This window comes from Colias croceus, chromosome Z (genome assembly GCF_905220415.1).
Source record: "Colias croceus chromosome Z, ilColCroc2.1".
In the NCBI taxonomy this organism is placed as follows: domain Eukaryota; kingdom Metazoa; phylum Arthropoda; class Insecta; order Lepidoptera; family Pieridae; genus Colias; species Colias croceus.
Window position 1 is genome coordinate 15,217,430 of NC_059568.1, and position 26,635 is coordinate 15,244,064.

The 26,635-nt window shown below is 36.5% G+C and overlaps 2 protein-coding genes across 3 annotated transcripts; both read left to right on the plus strand.

The window, feature by feature from the left end:
* Window positions 1–7,416: 7,416 nt before the first annotated feature.
* Window positions 7,417–18,371, plus strand: LOC123705337 (zinc finger and SCAN domain-containing protein 22-like). Of its 2 annotated transcripts, none has more exons than XM_045654078.1 (2): window positions 7,417–7,583; window positions 15,659–18,371. In XM_045654078.1, exons 1-2 carry the CDS (start codon window positions 7,562–7,564, stop codon window positions 16,324–16,326), a joined length of 690 nt encoding a protein of 229 aa, XP_045510034.1. In that variant the 5' UTR covers window positions 7,417–7,561; the 3' UTR covers window positions 16,327–18,371. The 2 variants fall into 2 exon arrangements, with proteins under 2 accessions (XP_045510034.1, XP_045510035.1); XM_045654079.1 differs by lacking the exon at window positions 7,417–7,583 and adding an exon at window positions 13,195–13,466.
* Window positions 18,372–18,604: 233 nt separating this feature from the next.
* LOC123705261 lies at window positions 18,605–20,883 on the plus strand. Its single transcript, XM_045653967.1, has 2 exons — window positions 18,605–19,078; window positions 20,589–20,883. Exons 1-2 carry the CDS (start codon window positions 18,709–18,711, stop codon window positions 20,738–20,740), a joined length of 522 nt encoding a protein of 173 aa, XP_045509923.1. The 5' UTR covers window positions 18,605–18,708; the 3' UTR covers window positions 20,741–20,883.
* The last annotated feature ends 5,752 nt before the right edge of the window (window positions 20,884–26,635 follow it).

Below are 26,635 nucleotides of genomic sequence, written 5' to 3' on the forward strand. Positions count from 1 at the left end.
TTGTACAATTTATTTAGTTTACCTATATTTCTATTTGTAAAATTATTACTATAACACCGCTGGAAAACGCGGGAATAAAAACGATGAAAATGGTCGTCTATACTCTATGAGTCTATAGGAACCGTAGACCCATAGAGAAACTACTATAGACGTTTATTTTGTCTATAGAACAAGAAATAATATGGTTGATTCCAAGTTGTTCCAAGTTGATTCTAAACGATATTGATTTTGAGGTACTATGCCTACTATAAAAAGCTTGAAAGACATCAGCGTTTTTAGTGGGGAAAATTAAGTCTAAAGGAGTCAATTAAAATTAACATACTATTATAATTTAGGTATAACATCTTTATTGAAATTAAATCTATACTATACTATTATAAAGCTGAAGAGTTTGTTTGTTTGAACGCTATTATCTCAGGAACTACTGGTCCGATTTGAAAAATTCTTTCGGTGTTAGATAGCCCATTTATCGAGGAAGGCTTTAGGTATCCAACGCTGAAAGAATTTTTGAAATCAGTCCAGTGCTCACATACTAGCGGTCCGCCCCGGCTTCGCCTGTGGTACATATTTCGCAATAAAAGGTAGCCTATCCTATGTTCTTTCCACAGAACATATAAAGAGGTTCTTTCTCAGGGTCTAAAGATTGTCTGTGCCAAATTTCTTAAAAATCGGACAGACAGAGTTACTTTCGCATTTATAATATTAATAAGTACTAATAGATATAGGTACTAGTAGGGATTAGTAGAGATAGTGCTTTAAATGTAGTAGTACAGTTCTTCAGATTAGCGCGTTCAAATAGCATAATATTATTATAAGAAGTGTAGATTGTTGAGTTTCATTACGATGTGCTAGAAGGTATTAACTGGTATTAACTATTAATGTTTTTTCATTTCATAGAATCGTTTCGAGTCTCGTCCACTACTTCATTAGATTTGATTTTACAAAGAAAATCTCCAGTTTATGAGAGGCATTAAGCATTTTCCACGGAAAATGTATTTATAATTCGATAATATTTTGAATATTACATTTTTAAACATATAAGGTAGGTAGGTAACACCCGTTTTCACTGTGGGTATTTCAATGTCTTTTGATGCTTAATAAAGATCCATTGAACGAAATATAGTTTTAACGAAAATAAGAATTTATTACCAACAATAAAAAAACTAGGTAATTTACTTTAGGCATCCCCAGAACAGCCTGACAGGTACCTATAGACTATAGTACATAAGGTACTTAATACAAGCGCATAAAAAATAATAAACAGTTTTTTTTATTTACAACATCGAAGCTTGTCGAATGAGTCTATCTGCTATCGGGTTTTACCTACTTGTCTGTACGTGTCGGTAGATACCTAGCTTATTAAATAAGTTTGTACTAAGAGAACTGAGCTATAAGAGTCAATATATTTTTGAGTAACATCACTTAGACAACACCTACGTTCACTACTACTGCGTTAAATTTAAATGAATTTGCCTTAGGAAAATAAAATGTTATTTAAAGTGTCAGTCAGTTATTTTCTAATAAGAATCTGATTTCACGATTGCACTAATAGACAGAATTTTCTTTGTCTTTGCGTGTTTACAATTACAGGACCATCGTTAAATGCTTTGAAATAGTTCCTGGGAACTTAAAAGGACACGATTTATATTTGTACTAAATTAAAAAATAATGAGTTAGTCCGGAATTATAAGTAAAAAATATGTATATGCCTATATTCAACAGGTGTGTTGTATGAGTACTGGCCTGTATTACCTATAGATAGCATTCTCTACTAGCATTTTATATTAACTATTTTATTCCCAGGTCCCAAAAGACTGAAGGAGTCTAGAAATGAGGTAGATTACAGTTTACACGTGTATTGGTTAGTGGAATTTCAAAAGGAGTAGGTACGATTTAAAGGTCAGTAACAAAAGGAAAATACAAGTCAATAAAACCACCGAATTTTTTGAATCAAATCAATAATTATTCTATATGTTTAATATGTATATTTTTATTAAAAGTTGAAGTTCTACATTTACGTAAAAGAAGTTAGGTAGTCATAGGAGACGTGCGGATTATTTATGCCCTATAACTACAAAACCGTCCGAGGAAAAAATTCGATTTAATCCAGCACTAACAAGCTGCTTACGCATCAATACCTATAATAAAATTGCACATGCGGATGTCACTGGTAGGTATATTAAATAGAAGTTGCAGAAATACTTATATGTTGTGAATTATTTTGATACAAAAAGGAAAATTTTATGTTTGTCTATTTTGTTGCTTGGAAGTTGGAAGTGCATTCTTAGGACTACCTATACTTATTGCAGTTCTTAGGACTACTTTTTGGAAAATTTACTTGTGGCAAAACAAATGGGACTTGTTATTCAGGTACTTCAAGAACGAAAACACGGAAAAAATTCGATCATATTAAAAATATATATATATAAAAAAACCATAGAAGTAAATTTAATATTTCATTGTTCATCAGTGTTAGGTATTTAACATGTAACAACAGCAGTCTTACGTTCAAGATTCAAGATCCAAAAATAAGGCATTTTTAATTTTCATAACACCTGTATGTTAGGTACATGATAGGTATTCAAATTTATCTGACTTCGTCACAGAATAATAACTAGGTACCTAGTAGCTACTTCAAATTCGTCGCCCCGCGCTGCGGTCGGTCTAATGGTGAGCATATCCGGCTATACACCGAGAGGTTGCAGGTACGAATTCATATAAGTATTTACGGGGGACGGTACCACACCCCACAGCAGAGTACCAAGCAAATGCTACTGTTTTTCGTGCGTGGGTGTGAGTGGGTGGCCAAAGGCGGTTTCATTTTCCATAACCTTGGCATTAAAAGTAATTGGATTTTTTCTATAACTGGAGTGGGAACCTGGTATAATTGGAACACCTTCGGGCCTTAGAATCACGTGTCGTTATCGGTCCTACGTCATTACTTTCATCCCTCAAAAATCATACGAGTAATGGAATGAAAAGGATGTAGATTGTAGGTAGGTAGGTAGGTATTGGCGTTACATACTTGTAGCATAGACTAGGCTGCAAAAGCGTACCAGACTTGTGCGTTATCTGCTGCTCTTTGCAATTCTCCATGAAGTGGGTAGGTACATTCTGGCCGATGTTCAGCCAAAAGAACAATTTTTATACTCAATTGATTGGTATTTGGTACCCAGGCTTTGTGATGAGATGAGCAGCAGTCATCTCAAAACTTTTTTTGTTATTAAAGTTAACAGTGCATAAAAAAATCATTAATTGTGAATTTAGATATAAATCTTATAAACAAATAACATTGGGCCCTTTTTTACTCACATACCTACACAATCTCGACACATTTAGCAGTTATCCTGGATACAATACCTATATCCCAATGTTTCGCATAGCAACAGGTAGCATAGCACTAACCTACTTTTTACTATAAAATAAGTAATAATAGTATACTATTTCTTGACACGGTTATATCTATCATTTAGTACATAAAATATATATCTATACTAATATTATAAAGCTGAAGAGTTTGTTTGTTTGTTTGTATGTTTGTTTGTTTGTTTGTTTGAACGCGCTAATCTCAGGAACTACAGGTCCGATTTGAAAAATTCTTTCGGTGTTAGATAGCTCATTTATCGAGGAAGGCTATAGGCTATATATCATCACGCTACGACTAACAGGAGTGGAGCCACGGGGGTGAAACCGCACGGAGCAGCTAGTTTTGAATAAAGCAAAGTAAAACGCAGGGCTAAATAAAGAATAAATCCGACTTTAAGGCCGCTTTTTATTCGTGGTAACGTTGCCATTGTCTATTCGACGTCAAGAATAGCCATATAAAATAAAATGCTTAAATCTACAATAATTAGTTCACATACATTTTCACTTACAATATCCTCCGATTGCTAAAAAGGATTATTCGCTGCAGTACTCACACACACATGAGTCCGTCGTGCATGGCTTACCTACGAGTGTGTCTGTGTGTGTATGAATAATATAATATGAATAAGAAAAAAAGAATGAAAATAAATTTATTGCCAAAAACCACAGCCAAAAACATTACAAAATTTATCTTAAAATTAATAATATATCAACATAAATAAATATAATAAATAATGCATTTATATAATTTATGTATATAGGTAAATAATAATAATATTATATACAGTCGACTCTCGCTAATTCGAAACTCAAAGGACAAATGGTTCGAAATTTTTATGGAGAAAATAAATAAAACTTCGAATTTTTATTATTTATTAAATGCTATTCTACAGTAACCGTAAACCGAATGATAACTAAACATAGGTACCAATTCGTGAGAAGTGTAAAGTCAAACTAATCATAACAAAAACAACGGCTCATTGAACAAGTTTGAACTTGTCGCAAAATGTACCTACCTACCTGACTTCTTAGTTCTTACTAGCTTCCGCCCGCGACTCCGTCCGCGCGGATGTCGGTCTTCGCGTGGATGGTTTATTTCTCCATTTTGAGTAAATCTGATAATGACATCTTATAAATAATATCTATCTGACCCAAATACGGCTAGGCCTATAATAATACGCAACGTGTGTTCGCGGTTCTACAGAACAACGTCTATGGATAACTGAAAAATTAAGATTATTTTTTTTCTACGGATTTTTCCAGGATAAAAAGTATCCTATTTTACGCCCAGGATAATAAGGTATAATTATACCAAGTTTCATCGAAATCGAACCGGTAGTTTTCACGTGATGTCTTCACATACAGACAGACAGACAGACAGACAGACAGACAGACAGACAGACAGACAGACAAAAATTTTTTTAATCACATATTTGGGTTTGGTATCGATCCAGTAACACCCCCTGCTATTTATTTTTTTAATATTTTCAATGTACAGAATTGACCCTTCTACAGATTTATTATATGTATAGATGTACAGAATTGACCCTTCTACAGATTTATTATATGTATAGATTACAACCTTTTCGCCTCTTTCTCTCTGCAACTTTGAATTGTCGAGTGTTGGACGCCGATGAGTTCGAATTAACGCGTCTTTTTGTTATATAGCAATGATATTTTCATGAATTATAAAGAGATTTTGTAGCGACCTCGTGTTAACTTTGAATTATAGAGAGGTTCGAATTATCGCAGGTTTGAATTGACGAGAGTCGACTGTAGGTACCAACCTACAATGTCGCCCATGCGCATGTGAGTTGTGACCGCCCGGCCCGTAATATTCTGAATATTCATGAAGAATTATCGATAATAAACTTCATCAAAAGGGGGGGTCTATCTTTTATATAAATATAAAAATGAATCCCAAAATGTGTTGGTAAGCGCATAAGTCATAACTCAAGAACGGCTGAACCGATTTCGATAATTCTTTTTTTATTAAATTCCTTGAAGTACGAGGATGGTTCTTATGTAGAGAAAACGTTAATACCTATGTACCACGGGCGAAGCCGCGGCCGGGGCGGACCGCTACGCCTACCGCTAGTCTATAATATTTTTCAATTTTATTTTTTATTTTATTTATTTAAGGTCAGCTAACAGTTATTTACATCAATGCAAACAAGGTTACAAAATTACTTAAATAAATGTAATAACTACTTAAAGGCTAACACCACATGCGAAACAAGTGATAACTGCGTTAAAAAGAACCGACTTCAAACTTGCACTTGCAAAATTTACAAATACCTACAGACAAAAATGCTCATAAAATAAAAACTACTGGGCCTATCCGAATAAAATTTTTATGGGACTAATTCGACACCATCCCGCATCGAACAAAAAAAGAATCACGTAAATCGGTTCAGAAACCTCGGAGTACCTAATCGGTGTACATACAGAATTGATAACCTCCTCCTTTTTTTTGAAGTCGGTTAATAAAACGGTTACACATTATGACAATAACTAGGTACAACGATTAATTAGAAAATAATAAGTTAAAAAAAAAACAGGGATAGTTTAGTAACTTACATCTAAATATTTTTTACGTTGAGATCTATGAGAAAACAAAAAAAATTGTAAATAAGTAGGTAGGTACCTAATTAACTTATAAATCTAAATTGACTAAACATTTCAAATTTAGGTATATAAGCTAAACGTGTTCATGTTATTCAATTTTTAATTTTTTTAAGTAGATTTTGTAGACTTGCTTTCTATTTTTTGACACATGAGTACTTGAATTACCTACGTCTACATTGCATTGCAGTAGCCAGTAGGTACATTAGATAAATAGATAGGTACCTAGATACGATTTGGTAGGTCAGCAAAATAAATTTTAATATGAAGAAGAAAGATATTAGGTATGAAGAACAAACATCTGTTTTATAAATCCATACTAATAGTATAAATGCGAAAGAAACTCTGTCTGTCTGTCTGTTACTCAATCACACCTCATAGGTAACTGCTGAACCAATTTGCATGAGGTATAGAGATATTTTGATAGCCGAGAAATGACATAGGCTACTTTTTACCCCGGGACAATAGGATAGGTTTCGATTCAAAAAAACATTTGTCAAATATTTTTTTGAATTCGATTATCCTACCCATATCCAACCTTACCTAACTAAGTAGGTACCTACCTAGTTTGTAAGTCGTATTTTACAAACTGAACAGAGTACAACCTATTTTATTATTAGAATATCACGTTTTAAACACATTCATCAAATATCAATAATCAATAGCTTTAGTTCACAATAAATTAATCATACTCCATGTTCTACGAGTATACATACGTATCCAATCTTGGTCTACGAATGTACTTAGGTACGAAGCTATAATACCTTTTAGGTACCTAGGTATTATTCCTTCGTTGATATACCTAGGTAGGTATTGCATTTCCCGTACTCACAACAGGAATAACCAACACCACTTATATTATAATTACCAAAACTATTTATTTGCATAGTAAAGTTAATCAATAAAAAGGGAGCTTTTTGACAACAACAAAAAATGCTACGTTTACTACTCGATAGTAGGTAGGTATAGTAGTTACTCACATAATAATAAATCTATACCTACCGGATAAAATATGATTTATAATCCCTAATCAATTCATATCTTTACCAATACACGATTATATCCATACTAATTCATAATATCATCAACCCTTGAACTATAACAATTTAAAGCCACTAATATTAAAAACACAACAACAAGACATCACCAAAATCCTTAAAATCGCATAGCAATACCCCATAAACGTGATCTTATCCGATACCGAAACAATAACAAGGTCAAGAGTAGGCGTTAGAATTGAATAGATTACCCTTCACCTAGGTCCATACATCTAGGCAGCTGGTACACGAAGCCACCCCCGTTCTCACGCGAACCCCTGAGTCGTTCCCTCCAAGACTACGCAATAAACTTCTTATTATTTTTTACCCCAGCTCTGATTTTACAGCAACGGTTAAACGGTACGCAATACGCATTCGTCGGTAAGACGTCGTGCGTGCGGGACCTCTTGTCCCGTTGACTCCCCAGTGACGTAGTTACCAGTTGCCAACTTGTGTTGTGAAATTATTTAACTTTTCAACTCTAATAATAGATAGGTACATGGACTTTTTGATTGGTTTCCTAATCACCTGATATGGGCAGCATGGATTTGTCTGGTATGTTTAAACTTTTTATAGTGTTAAATTAACTTTTTGATTTCGTATTTTGTTGTAATTGGTAGGTAATTTAAACCGTTGATATTATATTTGCACATTAAACAAATTTTGATAAAGAAAACAAACTTTTTAACAATTTGGTGACCGAATTTTTATCGAATATCGATTCAGACTTTACATTTTAATAAAAAAATGCAATTTTTAGTCATAATTCAATAATAAGTGATAACCTACATTTCATTAAAATATTCTATTAATTGCAATTCCGCGCGTAATAATACTTTAATGATACCTATTATGTAATAATTTACGTATATAATTTAATCATGTGGGTACATAAAAAAGCTTGCTAACTATGTTATTCGTTTGAAGTAACCATAAAGTAGGTAGGTAGGTATTGTATCTTGGCGTAAAATCAAACCAACCTGTTGAATTGAATAGCTCGGTATTCTTCAAGTGGAGACATTTTTACAATGCATTAGGTACGGAATAATGTTTCATATTTATCCTTACATTTGAACATGTTTCCAATACATCCTTGAAGATATAAGAATACCTTTGTCATAACGAAGTAGTTCCATCAATTTGTTTGCGGTTCAAACAGTTAAGGTTGTGATACAACGACAGAAAAGGTATTTAAATTTGATTGCAAGAATACGTTTAAAAATAATACCTACCTACATATTTTAATAAAAGTTAAATACCTTTAATGAATAGAAAAGAGATCACTGTTCATTACTTAATTATAATTACCTATCTTAACTTTTTGCATATTCTTTCTTCCTTTCATCTATACTTAAAAATATTTTATAGCTGAAGAGTTTTGTTTGTTTGAAGTTTGAACGCGCTAATCTCAGGAACTACTGGTCGATTTTAAAAATTCTTTCGGTGTCCATTAGCCCATTTATCGAGAAAGGCTATACATATATATATATATATATATATATATATATATATCATTACGCTAGGACCCACAGGAGCGGAGCCACGGGGGTGAAACGAAACCGCGAAGCGCAGCTAGTATATATATACCTACCTACTCTATGTAACAGATTATTTTTCAAATCGGTCCAGTAGGTACCTAGTTTCAGTACTTATGAATTTCAAACAAAAAGCACACAAATGAAATATAATTATATTATGTAGGTATTACCTAGGTAGGTACTAATACGATTATTACAAACGTGAAAGTTTGTGAGTATGGATTATTGTATGTCATGCATGAATGTATATGTACCTATGTAAGTTCCCCTTTCGGAAAAACTATGTATCTACCTGAGTAATACACGTCATATGCATTCAGCTATAAAAATTGCCATTCTTGCCTTTGCCCGCGCATTTGACCGCGGTTGAAGCCGCGCCGGCCGCGGCGACGCGACGCCGACACATGTAGGTAGTTCATAAAATTACTAGCTTACTCGACAAAAGTTTTTCTGTCAGGATACTCTTATTATTTAGGGGCATTAAAAACAGATATCGGCGCATTCTCAGACATACCCGATATGCACACAAACGTAAAAATCGATCTACTTAGCCGTTTCAGAGGAGTTTGGTAGCAAACTCCGTGATATCACGCGACACGCCAATTTTATATAATTAGTACATAATATCATGTGTATACAATTATAATACAATTCAATATTCCTATTCTACTTATAGTTTATACGATAGGTATGTAGGTATTTACCTACGTTTAAAATATAAACGGCCATTGCTATTCGATATTCAGATTAGTAATTACAATTAGTTACATAATACATACTTACCTACTCTAGGTACTAATATGTATAAGTGTATAACATTACGAACAATGAGTACCTACTATACCTAATCATATTAACCAAACAATTTAAACGAAAAAATTTGAAGGTGTTGAATAACCTCCCAGTTAATAATTAGAAAAACGAATCATCACTAGTCAAGACAATAAAATATTATTGCAAACGACATCTTAAAATAATATTATAGAATTACAACTAATTATTAATTAGTTATAAATTCAAAAGTCCTACGCTGAGCTATGTTATCTGTAAGGGTAATAGGTAATCCTGTCTGTTACCGGGTACGAAGAAATGTTAAATTGATTTGAATCGGAGATGCTTCAAATATAATTCCTATTATGTAGAATGAAACTCTACCTTCCACTTTGAATTTCCTGCAATTTGTAATAGCACGGCAATACAGCATATTTTAAGCATCTGCTATTTATTAGGTATTAGCAATTTTATGTAGGTAGATAGAATCTATCGAACGTTCACTAATTATACGTGCTCAATAGTATTATACAAATAAATACACTCTAAAGATATATTAAGTAGGAACCTACCTACGCATACGTAGGTACGTACGCATTAAGCCTATCGAAAATAAAAATTCTCCTTAATTAAAAACCTCCAAATATTTTATAAATACGCATTTGCCTTAGTTAAACAACAGATCAATATGAGGGAGAATATTCTTTATTTATCGACAAAGGAGCTGGTGGTGGCCACCGCCACCGCCCGTGAACATTTGCACAGGTGTAAGACTAATTATTGCAGAGGCCTTCCGCCTCTGCAAATGGCTTGCTGACTTATATGTAAAGGCATGGGATAAGGAAAGGAGTAGGATGGGTAAAGAAAAGGAAACGGGCCTCCGGTTCCCCCAGTCACCGAACGAAACACAGTAGCATTCATATGAGATACTGACAGAAATTATTGGGTCATTTGTACCAGTATGAAGGTTCTTCAGGGGTCTTCGTACGCAATGACAAAAAGAAAAATGATTGTGAGAGCGCTGGTACCCGCGGCCGCGGCCCAATCGCGTGGGCGTTAGTCGAACTCGTCGGATAATTAATTACGAGTGTCAAACGATGTGTTCCACAAAAATTTTAGGATTTTCCGATAGCCCATAAATAAGAAATAGGCGGTAGTGTCATGCCATACTTCTCCGGTGTGCTGACAATCCTGAATCCGCGATGCAGACGCGAATGCGTTAGGTATTTGAAAAAAAAATCAATCATTTGTCAATAAGCCGCTTCCTTTTGTTTCTGTGATCTGTGGTCGCTTCCTTTGCCTCACAAATATTTTGCATGAAAGAAAGAATGTGCCAAACTTGTGCCAAAATTAAAATATTTTTCTGAGCATACCCAATAAAATTACAACCTACCTACATCGAAAACTTATCGTTGCTCATTCGATTTTGAACCATGTAAACATTTTTGAATAATAGTTAATCCTTATTCCTTACCTATGATATCACCGGAGGCTTATTTCCTCATGTAACAAAATACTTACAGGCAGTTTTATTATAATATGAATACAATAAGCTATATTATGAATTTAATGCGCTTCAGTTTTTATTCTGTAAACAGAAGGTAATTTACGCGGAAATCGAAACCGAGCTTCAGTTTAATACTGATTATATTTTGTAAATAATATAGATGATATTTACCATGAATATGAAAATATTAATTTCTGATAGTTTTCCGAAGTTTAAATAGTTAAGTAGGCGGAAAAGTGAGTGATAGATTTTATATTGTAAAAATATTCCTATTTAGACCATGTACATATTATCTCTATGACTTAGACCAAGAAATATGAATCTATACTTAATCTATACTAATATTATAAAGCTGAAGAGTTTGTTTGTTTGTTTGTTTGAACGCACTAATCTCGGGAACTACTGTTCCAATTTGAAAAATTCTTTCGGTGTTAGATAGCCCATTTATCGAGGGAGGTTATTTGCATTTCATCACGCTACGGGCAACAGGAGTGGAGCCACGGGGGTGAAACCGCGCGGAGCAGCTAGTATTATTATAAAGCTGAAGAGTTTGTTTGTATGTTTATTTGAACGCGCTAACCTCGGGAACTACTGGTCCGATTTGAAAAATTCTTTCGGTGTTAGATAGCCCATTTATCGAGGAAGGCTATAAGCTATATAATATATCAACATTCTAAGACCAACAGGAGCGGAGCATTGCGGGTGAGACCGCGGGCAACAGCTAGTATAATAATAAATAATCTAAATTCTAATGAATCAACATGGGTATGGTATGCTCACAAATCATAAACCCTACTTAACTGATTATTTATTTAACATTATTTATTTTCTAAACAATATACGATTAGGTATACAATCGACTGTATAGGTACCTCTAGCGAGTATTGAAAATCATAATATGCCTCACATAATAATCCAATCTTGTCCGTTCTATCATAGTATAAAGAGGTTCTAGCTTAAATCGTATAGGTAGTAGGTACCTATTATAGTTTTGCTTTATACTTATGTAGGTCTACTCAGCTACTAAAATGATTCGTTCAGATTCTTATAGGATTAAAATTTTAAACACTTTTTGCATATTTTCAGTGAATCTTCAGTTTGAGCTTAGTGTTTAATTTGAAACTTCTATTTGCATTTTCGACCGCGTTTTGTAAAAGGTAAATATAAGTATACAAATTTTGACCACGTCAATCAGAAGCGAGTCGATTTTTATTAGAGTCTAGTGAACAACCCCATTTTATTGATATTCGCACGCTTTTATTGAAACTTTCATGCAAATATACTTACCATTAAATTTTTAGAATAACCCTTTGAATTAAAATTTCATTACGTTTGAAAAAATCATAATGTTTGAAAAAATAAAAAAGTATCAAATCTTGTAAATACCTATTTACTTTAATTTAAAAAACAAATTATATATTGGACGTCGAAATAAATAAATGTTTATCTATTTCGATATTCTTTTATTCAAAATAATCTATCGAGTACCTACCTACCTAGTTAAAAACTTTTTTATCAGACGTTATTTACCTATAGTTATTTTTCTTCAATTGCATTTAATCTTGAAATGAGATTCATACAACCCCATACCTACCTACCTACCTTATGATACAGCCATCAAATAATAGCCATAAAATATTTATAATACCTAACTACTACCTAGATGCTATGAATAAGTATAGTTGATCTCGGTCGCAGACGTAGGGATGAACCTGAACACGAATGCAAATAGGTAGTAGGTGAAAATCTTTTAAAAATTGACAATTAGTTATAACTTATAACAGTTTCGACTTTCGTGGCCTCATAATAGTGAGTATTCAATATGTTAATCATCATCATCATCAGCCCATATACGTTCCCACTGCTGGGACACGGGCCTCCTATGAGGGTACAGGCCATAATCCACCACGCTGGCCAAGTGCGGGTTGGCGGATGACACATGTCGTCGAACTTTTTAATTCTTCGACATGTCGGTTTCCTCACGATGTTTTCCTTCACCGTTCGAGCAGTGGTGATGTTACAACATGCGCAGATAAATTGAAAAATCAATTTATTTCCTGCGCGCTCGCCTGGTCTCGAACCACGGACTTATCGATTCGAAGTCCGAGGTCTCACCACTGAGCCACCACTGCTTCAATATGTTAATATTAGCATACAATTAAAGTTACATCGTTTTTAAAAATTAATATAATGAAAATAACAAAGAAAAGCCTCGTAGGTTATATAGAATTATAATTTATAGTGGTACGTGTGTATACGGTGCGTGTGCGCATTGCAGCGATTCGCATGGCAGGTGTAGCGGGGGTGGCGCGGGCGCTCCGCCTGTCGGCTGTCAGTCGGACAGGAGGCGTGCTGTGAGACAGACGTGTTAAAGTGCATTGAATTACGATCGTGTGTAAATGTGTATGCCTATACGAGGCGCGGGGGCGGCTGGACCGGTCGACGGTCGCACGCCCGACCCGCCGACCTTACTTACCGTTCACTACGCAACACTCACGCTTCTAAGCGCATCCCAGTACCAAAAATGCAGTGGATTATAACTGCACGGAACGAACTAGTGCTTGTGTGAATGTGTATAACCGTGTTATCGACTTGGACCCTCACTTTGGATATGTAAATCATGTGTGTTCAATTCTGTTTAAGTTTCGTGTAATTATACCTACATAGTTTTACTTTTTGTTAGTGTTCCAGCTTAATACGTGTTATATTTCCATTTAAAAGCAATTGCTCTACGGTGTTCTATCGGTTTTTCCAGGAATGTGGAGAAATCAAGTACAACCTCTTTAATTCTGCAAAAGTTAACAAACTATTCTTTGCTTTCCGATATTTTTGTGAAAAAACGCAGATACCTTACCTAGTACGATAATTCTTAGAACAGAAATATGAAATTTCCACGGAAGTGCAAATATAATATTTCATCACTTCTGTGGATTCTTATATCAATAATTCCTGATTAAAGACCCATTAAGCTCTACATTTTCACTTCGTTGAAAGCGTGTACCTACCTGACCGCCCAGTTGCAGTTGTTCAACTTCCCAAATGATTATTGCCAGCGAATTTTTTTTTATTAAGACTGAAATTTTTAAAGTTTACCCCAAATTTTTCTCAACCTTATCCTGTAATTCATAATTGTGTAGGTAGGTATTATTGTAGTTATTATCAACCACAAAGTACAGGTACCTTTATTATAAATTCTTAATCCTTCGGCCTACAATTGCCTACAAATCAAGCAGTGGTAGAATACCTACCTTTTTTATAAAGTTAAAATAATAGCTTTAGGTACGTCGTAGGCTTACCTTGAAGTTAAACCTATCGTCCATTTCCATGAAATTCAATCATTTCCATACGAGATTGCATTCTACATACCTATATTTAGTTTAATATCATAGGATTGATACAAGTTCGTTGAAACTTAATCAAATGATACCTACGGCGTATGCAAAATTCTTGCATAGAATTTCTGCAAAAATTACGCATACAAAATATATTACCTAGGTAGGTATCTGCTTGATCACATTTCTGCAAAGCCTCGTTAGGTCCGCTACGGCATCAATACAAGCCCGTAGAATGTATTGTATTGTTACCCCCTCTATCATTGCTTGTTACTTGTCATTAGCAACGCCTTGTAAGATCATAAAAAATCATTCTAAATCCAGTACCCGCGCGTCTTTCTCAAAATATTAGGGGAAGTAGCTATTGTACCGTCCCAAAGACATCCCATTGGTTGAAAAAGTTTACCGTCTTACCAATCGCATGATTAGGATAAGGGTCGCCCATTATAGTCAAAAGACAGATGCGTTAAAGGTGCAATTTATTATCAGTATTTGCTTATGCCTGACATCTCGCAAAATAAATAAGAGCAAAAAACCGCAGCACCTGCCTTTTAGTAATAAAATAAAAATATTTTTAAATTATACTTTAATTGTATCATTGGAAATTACATACGAAGGTATAAAATAAATAAAAAAAGCATTAATGATTACACAAATTGGTGATAAGGGGTTACGTACTATACATTAATACCTACGCTATTATTATAATACCTAGGTATTTGTAGTTTAGCAAGTTGTACCGCGCGGTTTAAGCCACTGGCAAAATCAAGTATTTCTATGTACCTACTATGAAGTTTTATTCAAATCCGACCAGTAGTTTTTTCGTGAAAGAGTAACAAACATTTACATACATACTTCAACAAATTTCGCATATAAAATACTAGCTGCTCCGCGCAGTTTCACCCCCGCGGCTCCTCTCCTGTTGATCGTAGCGTGATGATATAATATATCCTATAGCCTTCCTCGATAAATGAGCTATCTAACACCGAAATAATTTTTCATATCGGACCAGTAGTTCCCGAGATTAGCGCGTTCAAACAAACAAACAAACTCTTCAGCTTTATAATATTAGTCTAGATTAGTAGGTAACAACTAACAACTAACAAGAGCCTAAAAGTGTGCCTACAGCATAAAAACTTCATCCGATAGAGCCCAGAGCAGTAACATCTATCTATGGATAGGATACCTAAAATCTAAAACAACGTTTCGCTTCAAAATTTTAGTGAAGACTAATCTAGTTATTATATTATCTGAACTAGATAGAGTTTACAATTTATTCGGCGGGAATATTGTACACACTATTTTCCCACTTTTTTACTGTGAAGGCTTTATTTAGTACCTATATGGAAACATATTTTAGAAACGGTTATTAAATCACGTAAAAGCTGCTGTAATGTTCTATAGTTACTAAGTATTAGAGACAAAACAGTAAATAGAGTATACAATATTTATTTTTGACTAATTTAGAATTTCCTTTATCAGGTTGGCACGCAGCATTGGACCCGGAAAGGAATGGAGACGAACCGCCCCAGCCAAACAGAACGGGAAGCATGGCTGAAACTGTTCCCGAAACTTACAGCCCCCGGATCATGTTCAAGAGACGACGCTTGTCAAAACTGCTCGACAAACTCACGGTGCAAATAAATAATAATAATAATAATTATCCGTTTCCACATTGGCTAATGCTCGATACTTCTTATTACGACGTCAAGGCGCCCGAGGACGCACCGCTCGACCTCTCCATAAAATCCGAGCGGCCGAAGCCGCCTGTGCCGCCCCTGCACGCTTGCGAAATATGCGGACAGACGTTCACGATGCACGATCGTCTGGCCAAGCACGTCGCGTCCCGGCACAGGAATAAGGCCCCGGATGCTGCACGGGCTTACGAGTGCGAGATCTGCCACCGTCGCTTCGCTCGCTCCGACATGTTGACGCGCCACGCTCGCTTGCACAGCGGCGTGAAGCCGTACTCTTGCTCCGCTTGCGGTCAAGTGTTCTCGCGCTCTGATCATCTGGCCACTCATCAGCGCACGCACACGGGAGAGAAGCCCTACCGTTGCCCGTCCTGCCCATACGCGGCCTGCCGCCGCGATATGATAACTAGGCACATGCGCACTCACAATCGACGACCCCATCCCGCCGAAATCTAAACGCACTCAATATACCCTCTTATTTTTATTATCGGTTTTGAGTACCTATTTAAGTTTATTAATTTATTCTTATATATATTTTTTTGAGATGATTAATTTAATTGTATCGGTTATTAGGTGGAGGACTCGAAGGATCCGATGGCGGTCTACCCATCTTGTTTCGGTAAGACATATCACATTGCAACAAACTTAGATTTCAATGCAAATTGTTTTTCTGCGAATGTTCATTATTTATCTGCAATGCGATGTGTCTATTTCCTTCAATGAACAGATTTCGAAGTAAACTTTATTTAAACGAGGAAAAAAATTGGATCTCACATTGATTCGCTAAAGAGTAGGTATATAAGAGCATAAACCAAAAATGTAGGACTTTACTTACTTCGAGGTCTGGTTTACGAAGAAACAATTTTGCAATGTTACTTTTATTTAATTGTTAATTATTAGTTATTACTATATTTTGCTTAAAAGCAAAAATATAAGATGTTTGAGTATCTTTATTTGTGTTTATTATAATTAACGTTTGATGGTTTGATTTTTTGTTTTTTTTTTTAATTGCTCAGCGCTGTTTAAGTTCTCTTTGAGGAATTTTTTTTGCAACGTAGGTAAATAAGAGTCTATACGTTAATACATAATACTATAATTTAGGATTGTTGCATGTAAGTACCTGTTGAAAAATATTATTGTATTAAAAATACAAAAAAATATGTGTGATGTCAACCTCTTTTAAAATTACATACATGTTTCTCTATGTGTAGGAAGATGATATATAGGTACATTGTTATTCACATCATTAGTAGCATAAAAAAACAATGCGTAACTAGGTACATACTCGTAGCTTTAGTCGTAGTCTTATAAATGTCTAATTTTATTACAACTTACAAGTACTAGTAGCCAGTAGGTACCTACATATAGTAAAAAATGTTTGGTTTCCAATTCAGCATTTTATCCGTAAATAGTTCCTTCCATTTTTTTCTTTTTCATCCTGTTATTTAAAGACATTACTTGGTATTTAATAATTAAATACATTATGTTAGTAAATTAATTTTAAGAATATAGATGTATTTAAAAATAGAGGCTTATTCTGCTTGTATATTTTCTTTAGATGCGTCTCAGAACTTCTAGATCAAGGTTTTGCGAAATACCAAATAGTATTTAAGGCGTGCATACTTTAATTATTATTAGAGGTTGTATTTCTGGCGTTACATTATAATATATTATTAATGTAATTAAATATAATTATACGATAAATTATTGTTATATATTAGATGTTGTTCGGTAAATATCTGTGAGAAGTTATCGGCTTATTTCGTTGCATTATTTTTTAGAAATAGATGTCAGAAGGGATTTTTTGTGATTAATAGTAATAAGTAACTATTATTAGATAAGTATTGATTAAACTACCAACAAAAAATTATGTGCATTCAAGTTTCTTGCATATAGGTACATAACTTGTTGAGGCTACCCTTATCGATTGTGATTAAAAAAGAATTATTAAGACCGATACCTACAGATACCTACTCACTACATGTTTATACAAAATTCCGTAAAAAACGATCAAACCGTTTCCATTTTCCAATTTTATAATAATCAAAAAACGTAACTCCCATTTTGATAAACGTTGGATACTAATATTTTTTTTCATTCTAATTACTTATGGGATCTAATTCGATTGATTAATTGATTATTGGAAAAGTCTTAAATTCAAGTAATTAACACCTTTGATTTTTCTGGTCTTGTTATAGTACATATTTAAAGTTAAATTGTAGATTCAATGTTAATGTGTATTCCCTAGAATATACTTATTATAATATTTCACTCGAAACTATCGCTTATATATTATTTTATTTTTTAAGTAGATACATATTTCTGTTTTTTTATTTATGGTTATAAATAAGAAAAAGCATGAATATTTGTGTGTATTTTACTGTGATAGAGAGTGTTATATTCAAAGTTATTCCGTTTGTTATATTATGTCGTCTTAACAATAGATATCTAAGGTGTTTATTTATTGAACTTTGAACTTAAATAAAGATTAAAATATTCAATGTTGTCTATTTACTTTATCACCTTGTTTTTTAAAGTTACGGAAGAGCCGTACCTACCTCCTCACTCCTGAGTTCCTGACACAGAGGGTCTCACGAGCTCGGACCACAACGGCATATCATTCGGCATCAGACAACAGAAATCCACAGGCACGAACATAATACGAACTACACGCATATTTAACACACGCAAGGCAAACTGGACTCAGTTTCATGAGAAACTGACCCAGCTGATGTCAGACGGACTTCACACGACATAGACACAATACACAGCACACAACAAATAGACGAGGTAATAGACAGATACACACAAGCAATCACACACACATGCAGAGACACAATGCCGACCAAAAAACACACACAGAAATTCACCTTGTCGTGGTGGAATGATGAGCTCGCGCAGATGAAAAAGGAAGTTGCCACGAGGAGACGTAGGATCCGCAACGCAGCACCTGTACGCAGAGACCGCGTTGTTGGATTGTATTTGGAACAAAAGGAGAAGTATGAAAAGGCGGTGAAAGATGCGCAATGTGAGAGCTGGAAGGAGTTTTGCCGGAAACAGGATAGGGAGGGGGTCTGGGAGGGCATCTACAGGGTGCTGAACAGGGCCACAGGGAGAGTGGAGGATCTGCCCCTTACGAGGGGCGGTGAAACCCTCAATGCCCGAAGCTCTGCGGAACTGTTGGCGGAGACCTTCTACCCCGTGGACCTGGAGAGTGGTGAAAGTGAAGAGCATCGTTTGACGCGCCGGCGGGCGAAGTCCTTGGACACCGAACCGCCGATGGGTCCGGACGATCCTCCTTTCATCATGGAGGAGTTGAAGGGAGCCGTTAGGTCCTTCAATCCCAAGAAGGCCCCCGGGGCGGATGGCCTCACGGCCGACATCTGCCAGCACGCTGTAGATTGTAACCCGGAGTGGTTCCTTGCGCTGTTGAACAAGTGCCTCACTGTCGCCTACTTCCCCAAACAGTGGAAGTGGGCGACTGTGGTGGTCCTGAGAAAGCCGGGCAGGGAATCATACCGTGTACCGAAAGCCTATCGACCGATCGGTCTCTTACCTGTTCTCGGCAAAATCTTCGAAAAGATGTTGGTCGCCCGACTCAGGTTCTACTTGCTGCCCAAAATAAGCCCGCAAATATATCGCAGTTATAGAACCGACTATCTTGTATGCATCAGCAGCGTGGGCACCCACAGCGGAAAAGATGGGGGTCCAAAAGAGGCTTAACACCGTTCAACGGGGTTTTGCCCAGAAGATCTGCAGAGCATATCGGACTGTCTCCCTGAACTCTGCGATGCTGTTGGCTGGGATTCTCCCTCTTGATCTCAGGATACTCGAAGCTTCGAGGCTTTATGAGATCGGGAGGGGCGTGTCGCACCCGGCGGTGTTGAGGGACAGGGAGGTGGAACGAATGGCACCCGCGATTGAGGATCCACATCCGGCAGAGCAGGTAGAGCTGGGGTTCGGCTTGGTAGATGAGGACACCTATGCCGACGTGGTTGATAGCCACGTCCACAGGGTCTATACGGACGGCAGCAAGATTGAGGGTCGCGTCGGAGCCGCCCTTTCCGTATGGAAAGGTGAGGCCGAGACAAAGGCCGTTAAGCTTGCGTTGCCACCGTATTGTACCGTCTATCAGGCTGAGCTCCTAGCGCTCAAAAGAGCAGTAGATATAGCCTGCAAGAGCGGAGCGGCAAAGGTCGGTGTCTTCAGCGACTCCAGATCGGCGCTCCAGGCGGTTACCCTGAGTTCCCGTCATCCCCTGGCTGTGCAAACACGGGCGGCCCTCCGAAACGCTGCATTGCAGAGGCGGGAAGTCTCCCTGTTTTGGATTAAGGCGCACGCAGGGCTTAAGGGGAACGAACGGGCAGACGAGTTAGCCAAGGAGGCCGCTCTGGGGTTGAGGAGGAAACCGGATTACGATCTGTGTCCTGTTTCATTCGTCAAGCGTATTTTGAGACAGGATACGATCAGCGAATGGGATAGGAGATAGGATGTAGGAGGAACGGCCGGAGTCACGAAGCTCTTTTTCCCAAGCGCTGCTGCTGCATACAAGGTAGTCGGGAAAATAGACATCACACACCACACCACACAAGTACTGACTGGTCACGGCGGATTCGCCTTCTACTTGAACAGATTCAAGCTGAAGGATAATCCGTCGTGTCTATGTCAGCCTGGAGTTGAGGAGACGGTTCCTCACCTGTTACTCGAGTGCCCAATTTTTGCAAGCAATAGATATGCTATTGAGCAAAAATTGGGCATGGCGATGACGGGTGAGAATCTGCCTTCTGCCCTGGGGGACAAGTGTAGGGATGCGTTCCTTCAATATTGTAGAAATATTGTTGTCGTAGTCAACCAAAGGAATAGTGTGTGATATTAGTTAGCTCTTTACTGTGATATAGGATTAAGTTGAGTGTTTTTGTGCCGTGTTTTTACCGAATTTTTATAATAATTTTAATTTTATAGCATTTTAAGCAATTATGGTACATTTTAGTCATTTTATTTGTAATTTAATCCAGTATTTTTTATTTTTATTTTTTTTTATCTTGTTTAAAGTAGTATGTTATATTGTATTTTTTTTTATTTGTATTTTATTGTATTTTAATATTATCCATACAAAAAAATAAATAAAAGCAAAAAATGTCTCTGGACTATAATCCAGAGGTGGCGCGAACACCCTGTGATGACGGGTGCCTTTAAAAAAAAAAAAAAAAAAAAAAAGAGTTCCTGACACAGTATTTATGTTATACTTATTAACTGCTCCATGAAACGAAATAGGTAAACTATTTTTATTTTATTTTCAGAGTCTACAAAATGAAAAGCCTTTGACTCCCTTTCCCCATACAGAAAAGTCATGTACAGTTGACTAAATGAGAATTGATCACCATAATTAGTTATGATTTCTTTTTTTAGGCATACATACTATTCATTTCGTGAATTTTCTAAATGTATGTGTTAATATACCTTACTTCTAACAGTAGATAAAATATTTATATTGGCATGAAAAGCAAATTGTTACCATGCGCGTTACCTATGATAACCGTAAATATTATTAATCAATTTTGAGAATTATTTAACTCTATCACGGACAGATCTTTTAAACGATATCCCAAACTACAGTGTAGTGTATCCACGATGACGACTATGATGTTTCAATTAAATTTTACCCACAAGGGGAACACCCCATATTTTTATAAATTTTACATAGGTATTATTTTGTCTGTAATGGCTTAGTTTTACATAATTGGAATCATATATGTACCTAGAAAGATTTTTGTTTCTTTTAATAAATATGTTAAAAGGGACAAAGGGTACGTACGAAACGAAACAGGTGAAAAGTGAAACGTTACCTATTTAGTTGTTTATTAGATATATTTTTTCACTGTGGGGCAAAGGTTTATAGGTAGTATAAAATGTCTTATAGGTAGGTATAATCATGGTTTTCCTATCCTACATAAGTTAAAAAGGCGAAAGTTTGTGCAAATGGATGTTTGTATGGATGTAAACCTATGTTCATATGTTGTATGTTGGTTACTCTCTCACGAAAAGAAACAACTGAATGGATTTTTATGATAATTGCCTTTAAAGTTTAGAAATACATGCTTTTGTCTGCGGGTGTATATTACCTACGCGCGTAATTATAAAACTGTTGCATACTCTTCCTCGTATCACGTGTGTCCTGCCCCAAAATCCCCGCACCTGATTGGACAATTTATGGTTTGTAATTGAAAAATTGCGGTACCTAAGCCACCACACTTCACCATCACCGCACATCGCGTACGAAGTCTGTAGCTGTAACCATTTACGATCCGTCTCAAAAATCAACCCTGCATATGTATTATTGTTATTATGTACTAGCGGTCCGCCCCGGCTTCACCCGTGGTACATAGTTGCGTTTTCTCTACATAAGAACCATTCTCGTACTTCAAGGAATATAATAAAAAAAGAATTATCTAAATCGGTTCAGCCGTTCACACGTGATGCCGTGACAACGCGGAAAGGGTTTCATTTTAATATAACTATATAGATTACTAGCTGTTGCCCGCAGCTTCGCCTGCGTGAAAAAGATAAATAAAAAAGATACAAATTTTCATCCCCTATTTTATCCCCTTGGGGGTAGAATTGATCAAAATCCTTTCTTAGGGGACGCCTCCGTCCTAACATCTACCTGCATGCCAAATTTCAGCCCGATCCGTCCAGTGGTTTGGGCTGTGCGTTGATAGATTACTATATCAGTCACCTTTGAGTTTTATAAATAAAGATTATCTCTTTCAATATTCCTGAATAAAGAAAAGAAAGTATACCAGCAGTCTAAGCCAGCAGTATTTTCAGTCATGGTCTAAGATCCGAATATAAGTCGACCTGCAAGGGGCCGGGCAACGGCCGCGGCGTGATAATAGAATGAGACCAATTTTATAATAAATTTAGTGTAGGTATTAAAAAATGTATTAAAAATGGGTTGACTGGAAAAATCCTGGACAGGACATTTTTAATGAATAAAAAAAAAACATTATGATCCTACAGAATGTGCAGAGTCGTTTTCTAATATTTACCGGGACAAACGGCTAGGTTGGCAGGTATAAACAAGTGTCAGTTCTTTAAAGAAACGAATCTTCAATGGCGGCGCTTATCATTCCCTCTCGCTCACACACGACCGTACGGTATGCAAAAAAAAAGGGAAAAATAAAATCACTAAAATGTATTTGATTTTTCCTATAATAGTTTTTATCATAAATTTATAATGACAATTATGCATTTGCGAAAGTAAATAATGTTTTATTGGAATTTGACAAAATATGTTCTTTGGGAAAAGTTGTTCAGTTTTATGGGCTTATTACAAGTATTATGGGGATTTTATTACATTCTGTATACGTAAATATGATAATTCATATACATTATAAATATACACAAATACAATAACAAAAAGTTTGTCAACAAACAATTTGAAATAATTAATAAAATAATTATCAATTTACGATATTTTTATTTTCTTTTTTGCTGATCCTATCATCTGTCAAAGTCAGCTTTGGCCGCCATTGAAGATTCGTTTCTTTATTGAACTGACTAATACTTTGTCTGGCCCCGTCTAAGGCCCTTGTTTTATTATCTCGAAAGTCGAAACTGCAATTAATAAAAAATGAAAATAAAAGATTTTTTAATAATTATTAATGAAAAAATATCCTGTCCAAGATTTTCCCAGTCGACCCGTTTTTAATACATTTTATAATACACTAAGTAAATTTATTATAAAATTGGTCTCATTCGATTATCACGCCGTTGCAGGTCGACTTATATTCACGCTTACGTAGGTACGGTTCGCATAGGCCATAGAACAAGAACTTTACACTAGGTATGGAAAATCTATGTAGAAAATCTTGTGCAATGGCATAAAGCCTGGGAACTCAAGGGCTAAGGATTTCATGTACTTAAAATAATTATTATTGGCATCGAAATTATATTAAACATGCTGTGGAGGAAGGAAGGTGGAATTCCTCCATCGAAAAAGGGAGGACCCTCGACCAGTCTACTCGACTGGCCGGCCGTGAAGGCCCCAATGGATGATGTCGGAAAGTTGTATATATAGCTCTGTAGCGAAACATTTCGCTTGCGCGATTCAGAGCGAGGTGTCGCTACAGGACTCCCCTCCGAGACCGGAGGTCGTAGTACGAGTTGCCTCGCCAGTGCCAGGTATGTTCCAGTGAGTCGGAACAGGAAGCCGCTAGTTCACGGTGAGTCGGAACTGAGTGGGGTGATGCTGCGTGTAGTGCTCCAGTGAGTTGGAGTGTGCAGTGAGGATGGCTGTGGAGCTGACCAAGCATGCGCGATCGCACATGGTAGTGGACAGGACTCCATTTGAAGCCGAGTGCGCTGGCTGGCGGGCGGTGATCGTAGGCGGGGAAGGGATAGGTGAGCATGGACATCATGAATGGACAGAAGGAGTTGTGAACTGTCAGGGGTCACCACTGTGGAGGAAGGAAGGTGGAATTCCTCCATCGAAAAAGGGAGGATCCTCGACCAGTCTACTCGACTGGCCGGCCGTGAAGGCCCCAATGGATGATGTCGGAAAGTTGTATATATAGCTCTGTAGCGAAACATTTCGCTTGCGCGATTCAGAGCGAGGTGTCGCTACAGCACACCTCGCTCTGAATCGCGCAGTGTGCCGTCAGCACATTACAGCTTACTTATTAGGTCATGCATCATATAACATTAATATGTATTGTGTCACTAATTGTACTTCAGTCTTATATTGGCTCAAATATAAAGAGGTTGTCAATCCGGTGTTTAATTTCCGCTATCCTAAATATATAAAGCCGCTACAATTTGGTGACCCCGACAACAACACCTGACAAACAACAACGCCTGACAACACGACAACCTGACAACGTATTTCGTGACCCCGGACTTTACACGAAGCCATAAGAAAAAATAAAAATGACAACTGAAAATAGAGCTCCGTCATCAAGCCCAGCGTCCGAGTTAGCAACAGTAACAGTATCATCTAGAATACCGGAATTTTGGTGCGATCAAGCTCGCTTATGGTTTGTGCAGTGTGAAGCCATCTTAACACCTCAAAAACTAAGCGACGAGGCGAAATTTAACTTAGTCGTCACGAAATTAGGAAAAGACGTCATTCAACAAGTAAGCGACATATTACTTCAGCAGCCCCAAACGAAGAAATATGACACCTTAAAAGCAAGATTATTAGCAGTGTATGAAGAATCAGAAAACCGGCAACTCCAAAAACTTTTGAGCGAAATCGACCTTGGCGACGAAAAACCCTCTCAACTCTTGAGGCGCATGCGAGATTTGGCCCGCGGAAAAATTCCTGATGAAACGCTGAGTATCATGTGGCAAGGTCATCTTCCAGCCGCAGTACGCTTCGTCCTCGGAGGTTAGTAGCAAACCGTCGACGTCAGCTGATACCGTTTCCGTGCTGCAAGAACAAATAGCTCAATTGACTCTGCAAGTGATGGAATTACAGAACAGTCATAGATTGCAACATAAAAAACGAAATTATAATTACCGTAAACGCTCTAGTTCAAGATCCCGGGGACGTAACATGATACGGCGTGAGCCGCGGAGCGCCGACAGTCTTTGTTATTACCACGCGCGATTTTATCATAGAGCTAACAAATGTATAGAGCCGTGTGCTTGGAATAAAAAAACTAAACAGCAGGAAAACTAAAAAGAGTGCAATCGCAGGCGGAGATTTGCACTATTAAGCCATCGCACCGCCTTAACATTACCGATAGAACATCGGGACTAAATTTTTTAATTGACACGGGAGCAAATATATCAGTGATACCTGTAACTAAAACTCTGCATAAGCGACCGAAGTGCGATAATTACGAGTTATACGCTGCTAACGGAAGTGTTATAAAGACTTATGGTGTAAAGACACTTACATTAGATTTAAAATTACGTAGACCTTACCGGTGGACTTTTATTATAGATGAAGTGAAACAAGCAATATTAGGTGCTGATTTTTTAGGACATTACAAACTTTTAGTGGACATTCATCGCCAAAAATTAATTGATACAGTTACAAACTTATGTGTAATCGGTTCAGTAACTTTGAGTAAACATATACCAGTGAACACAATCGACTTTAATCATAAATATAGTGATCTGTTATCGCAATTTCCGAACATAACTAAGCCAATGCGTTTCATAGAGACTCCACGACATTCTATAGTTCATCACATCGAAACAAGCGGCCCACCCGTATTTTCGCGACCGCGACCTCTACCGCCTGACAAATACAATAAAGTTCGCGCAGAATTTCAGCGAATGCAAGAGATGGGGATTTGTCAACCTTCAAAAAGTTGCTGGGCCAGTCCTTTACATGTGGTCCTTTACAAGTGAAAAAGAACGGAGATATTAGACTCTGTGGAGATTATCGACGCTTAAATGCTATATCGGTCAATTATGGAAAGCTGGCATGTTCACAGTACTCACACTTATGCAATTTCACTTACAGTATGTTCAAAAATAAATGCGACTCTAGTTTCATTTTAGACTTGAATTGTAAAATGGGTGCGTTGTAGATAAATATATGCAAATATAATTATGAAAGCTCTCATATTTTCATTTACCTGTAAAATTATAATTTAAATGTAAATCAATTGATGAACTTAATTATTTATTCTAAAAATAATCAATTGGATAAAAGTATTAATAATCATTCAATTATCAAATAATAATTAAATTTCAGGTCATAAAAACAATACAAATAACACGTGCGCTCACTCCCAAGTCCCAACACACG

Coding starts and splice junctions, on each gene's coding strand:
- LOC123705337 (XM_045654078.1), top strand. CDS start 7,562: ATGGGCAGCATGGATTTGTCTG. Junction 7,584..15,658: donor GGGCAGCATGGATTTGTCTG/GTATGTTTAAAC, acceptor TTCCTTTATCAG/GTTGGCACGCAGCATTGGAC.
- LOC123705261 (XM_045653967.1), top strand. CDS start 18,709: ATGCCGACCAAAAAACACACACAGAAATTCACCTTGTCGTGGTGGAAT. Junction 19,079..20,588: donor GACCTTCTACCCCGTGGACC/TGGAGAGTGGTG, acceptor AGTGCCCAATTT/TTGCAAGCAATAGATATGCT.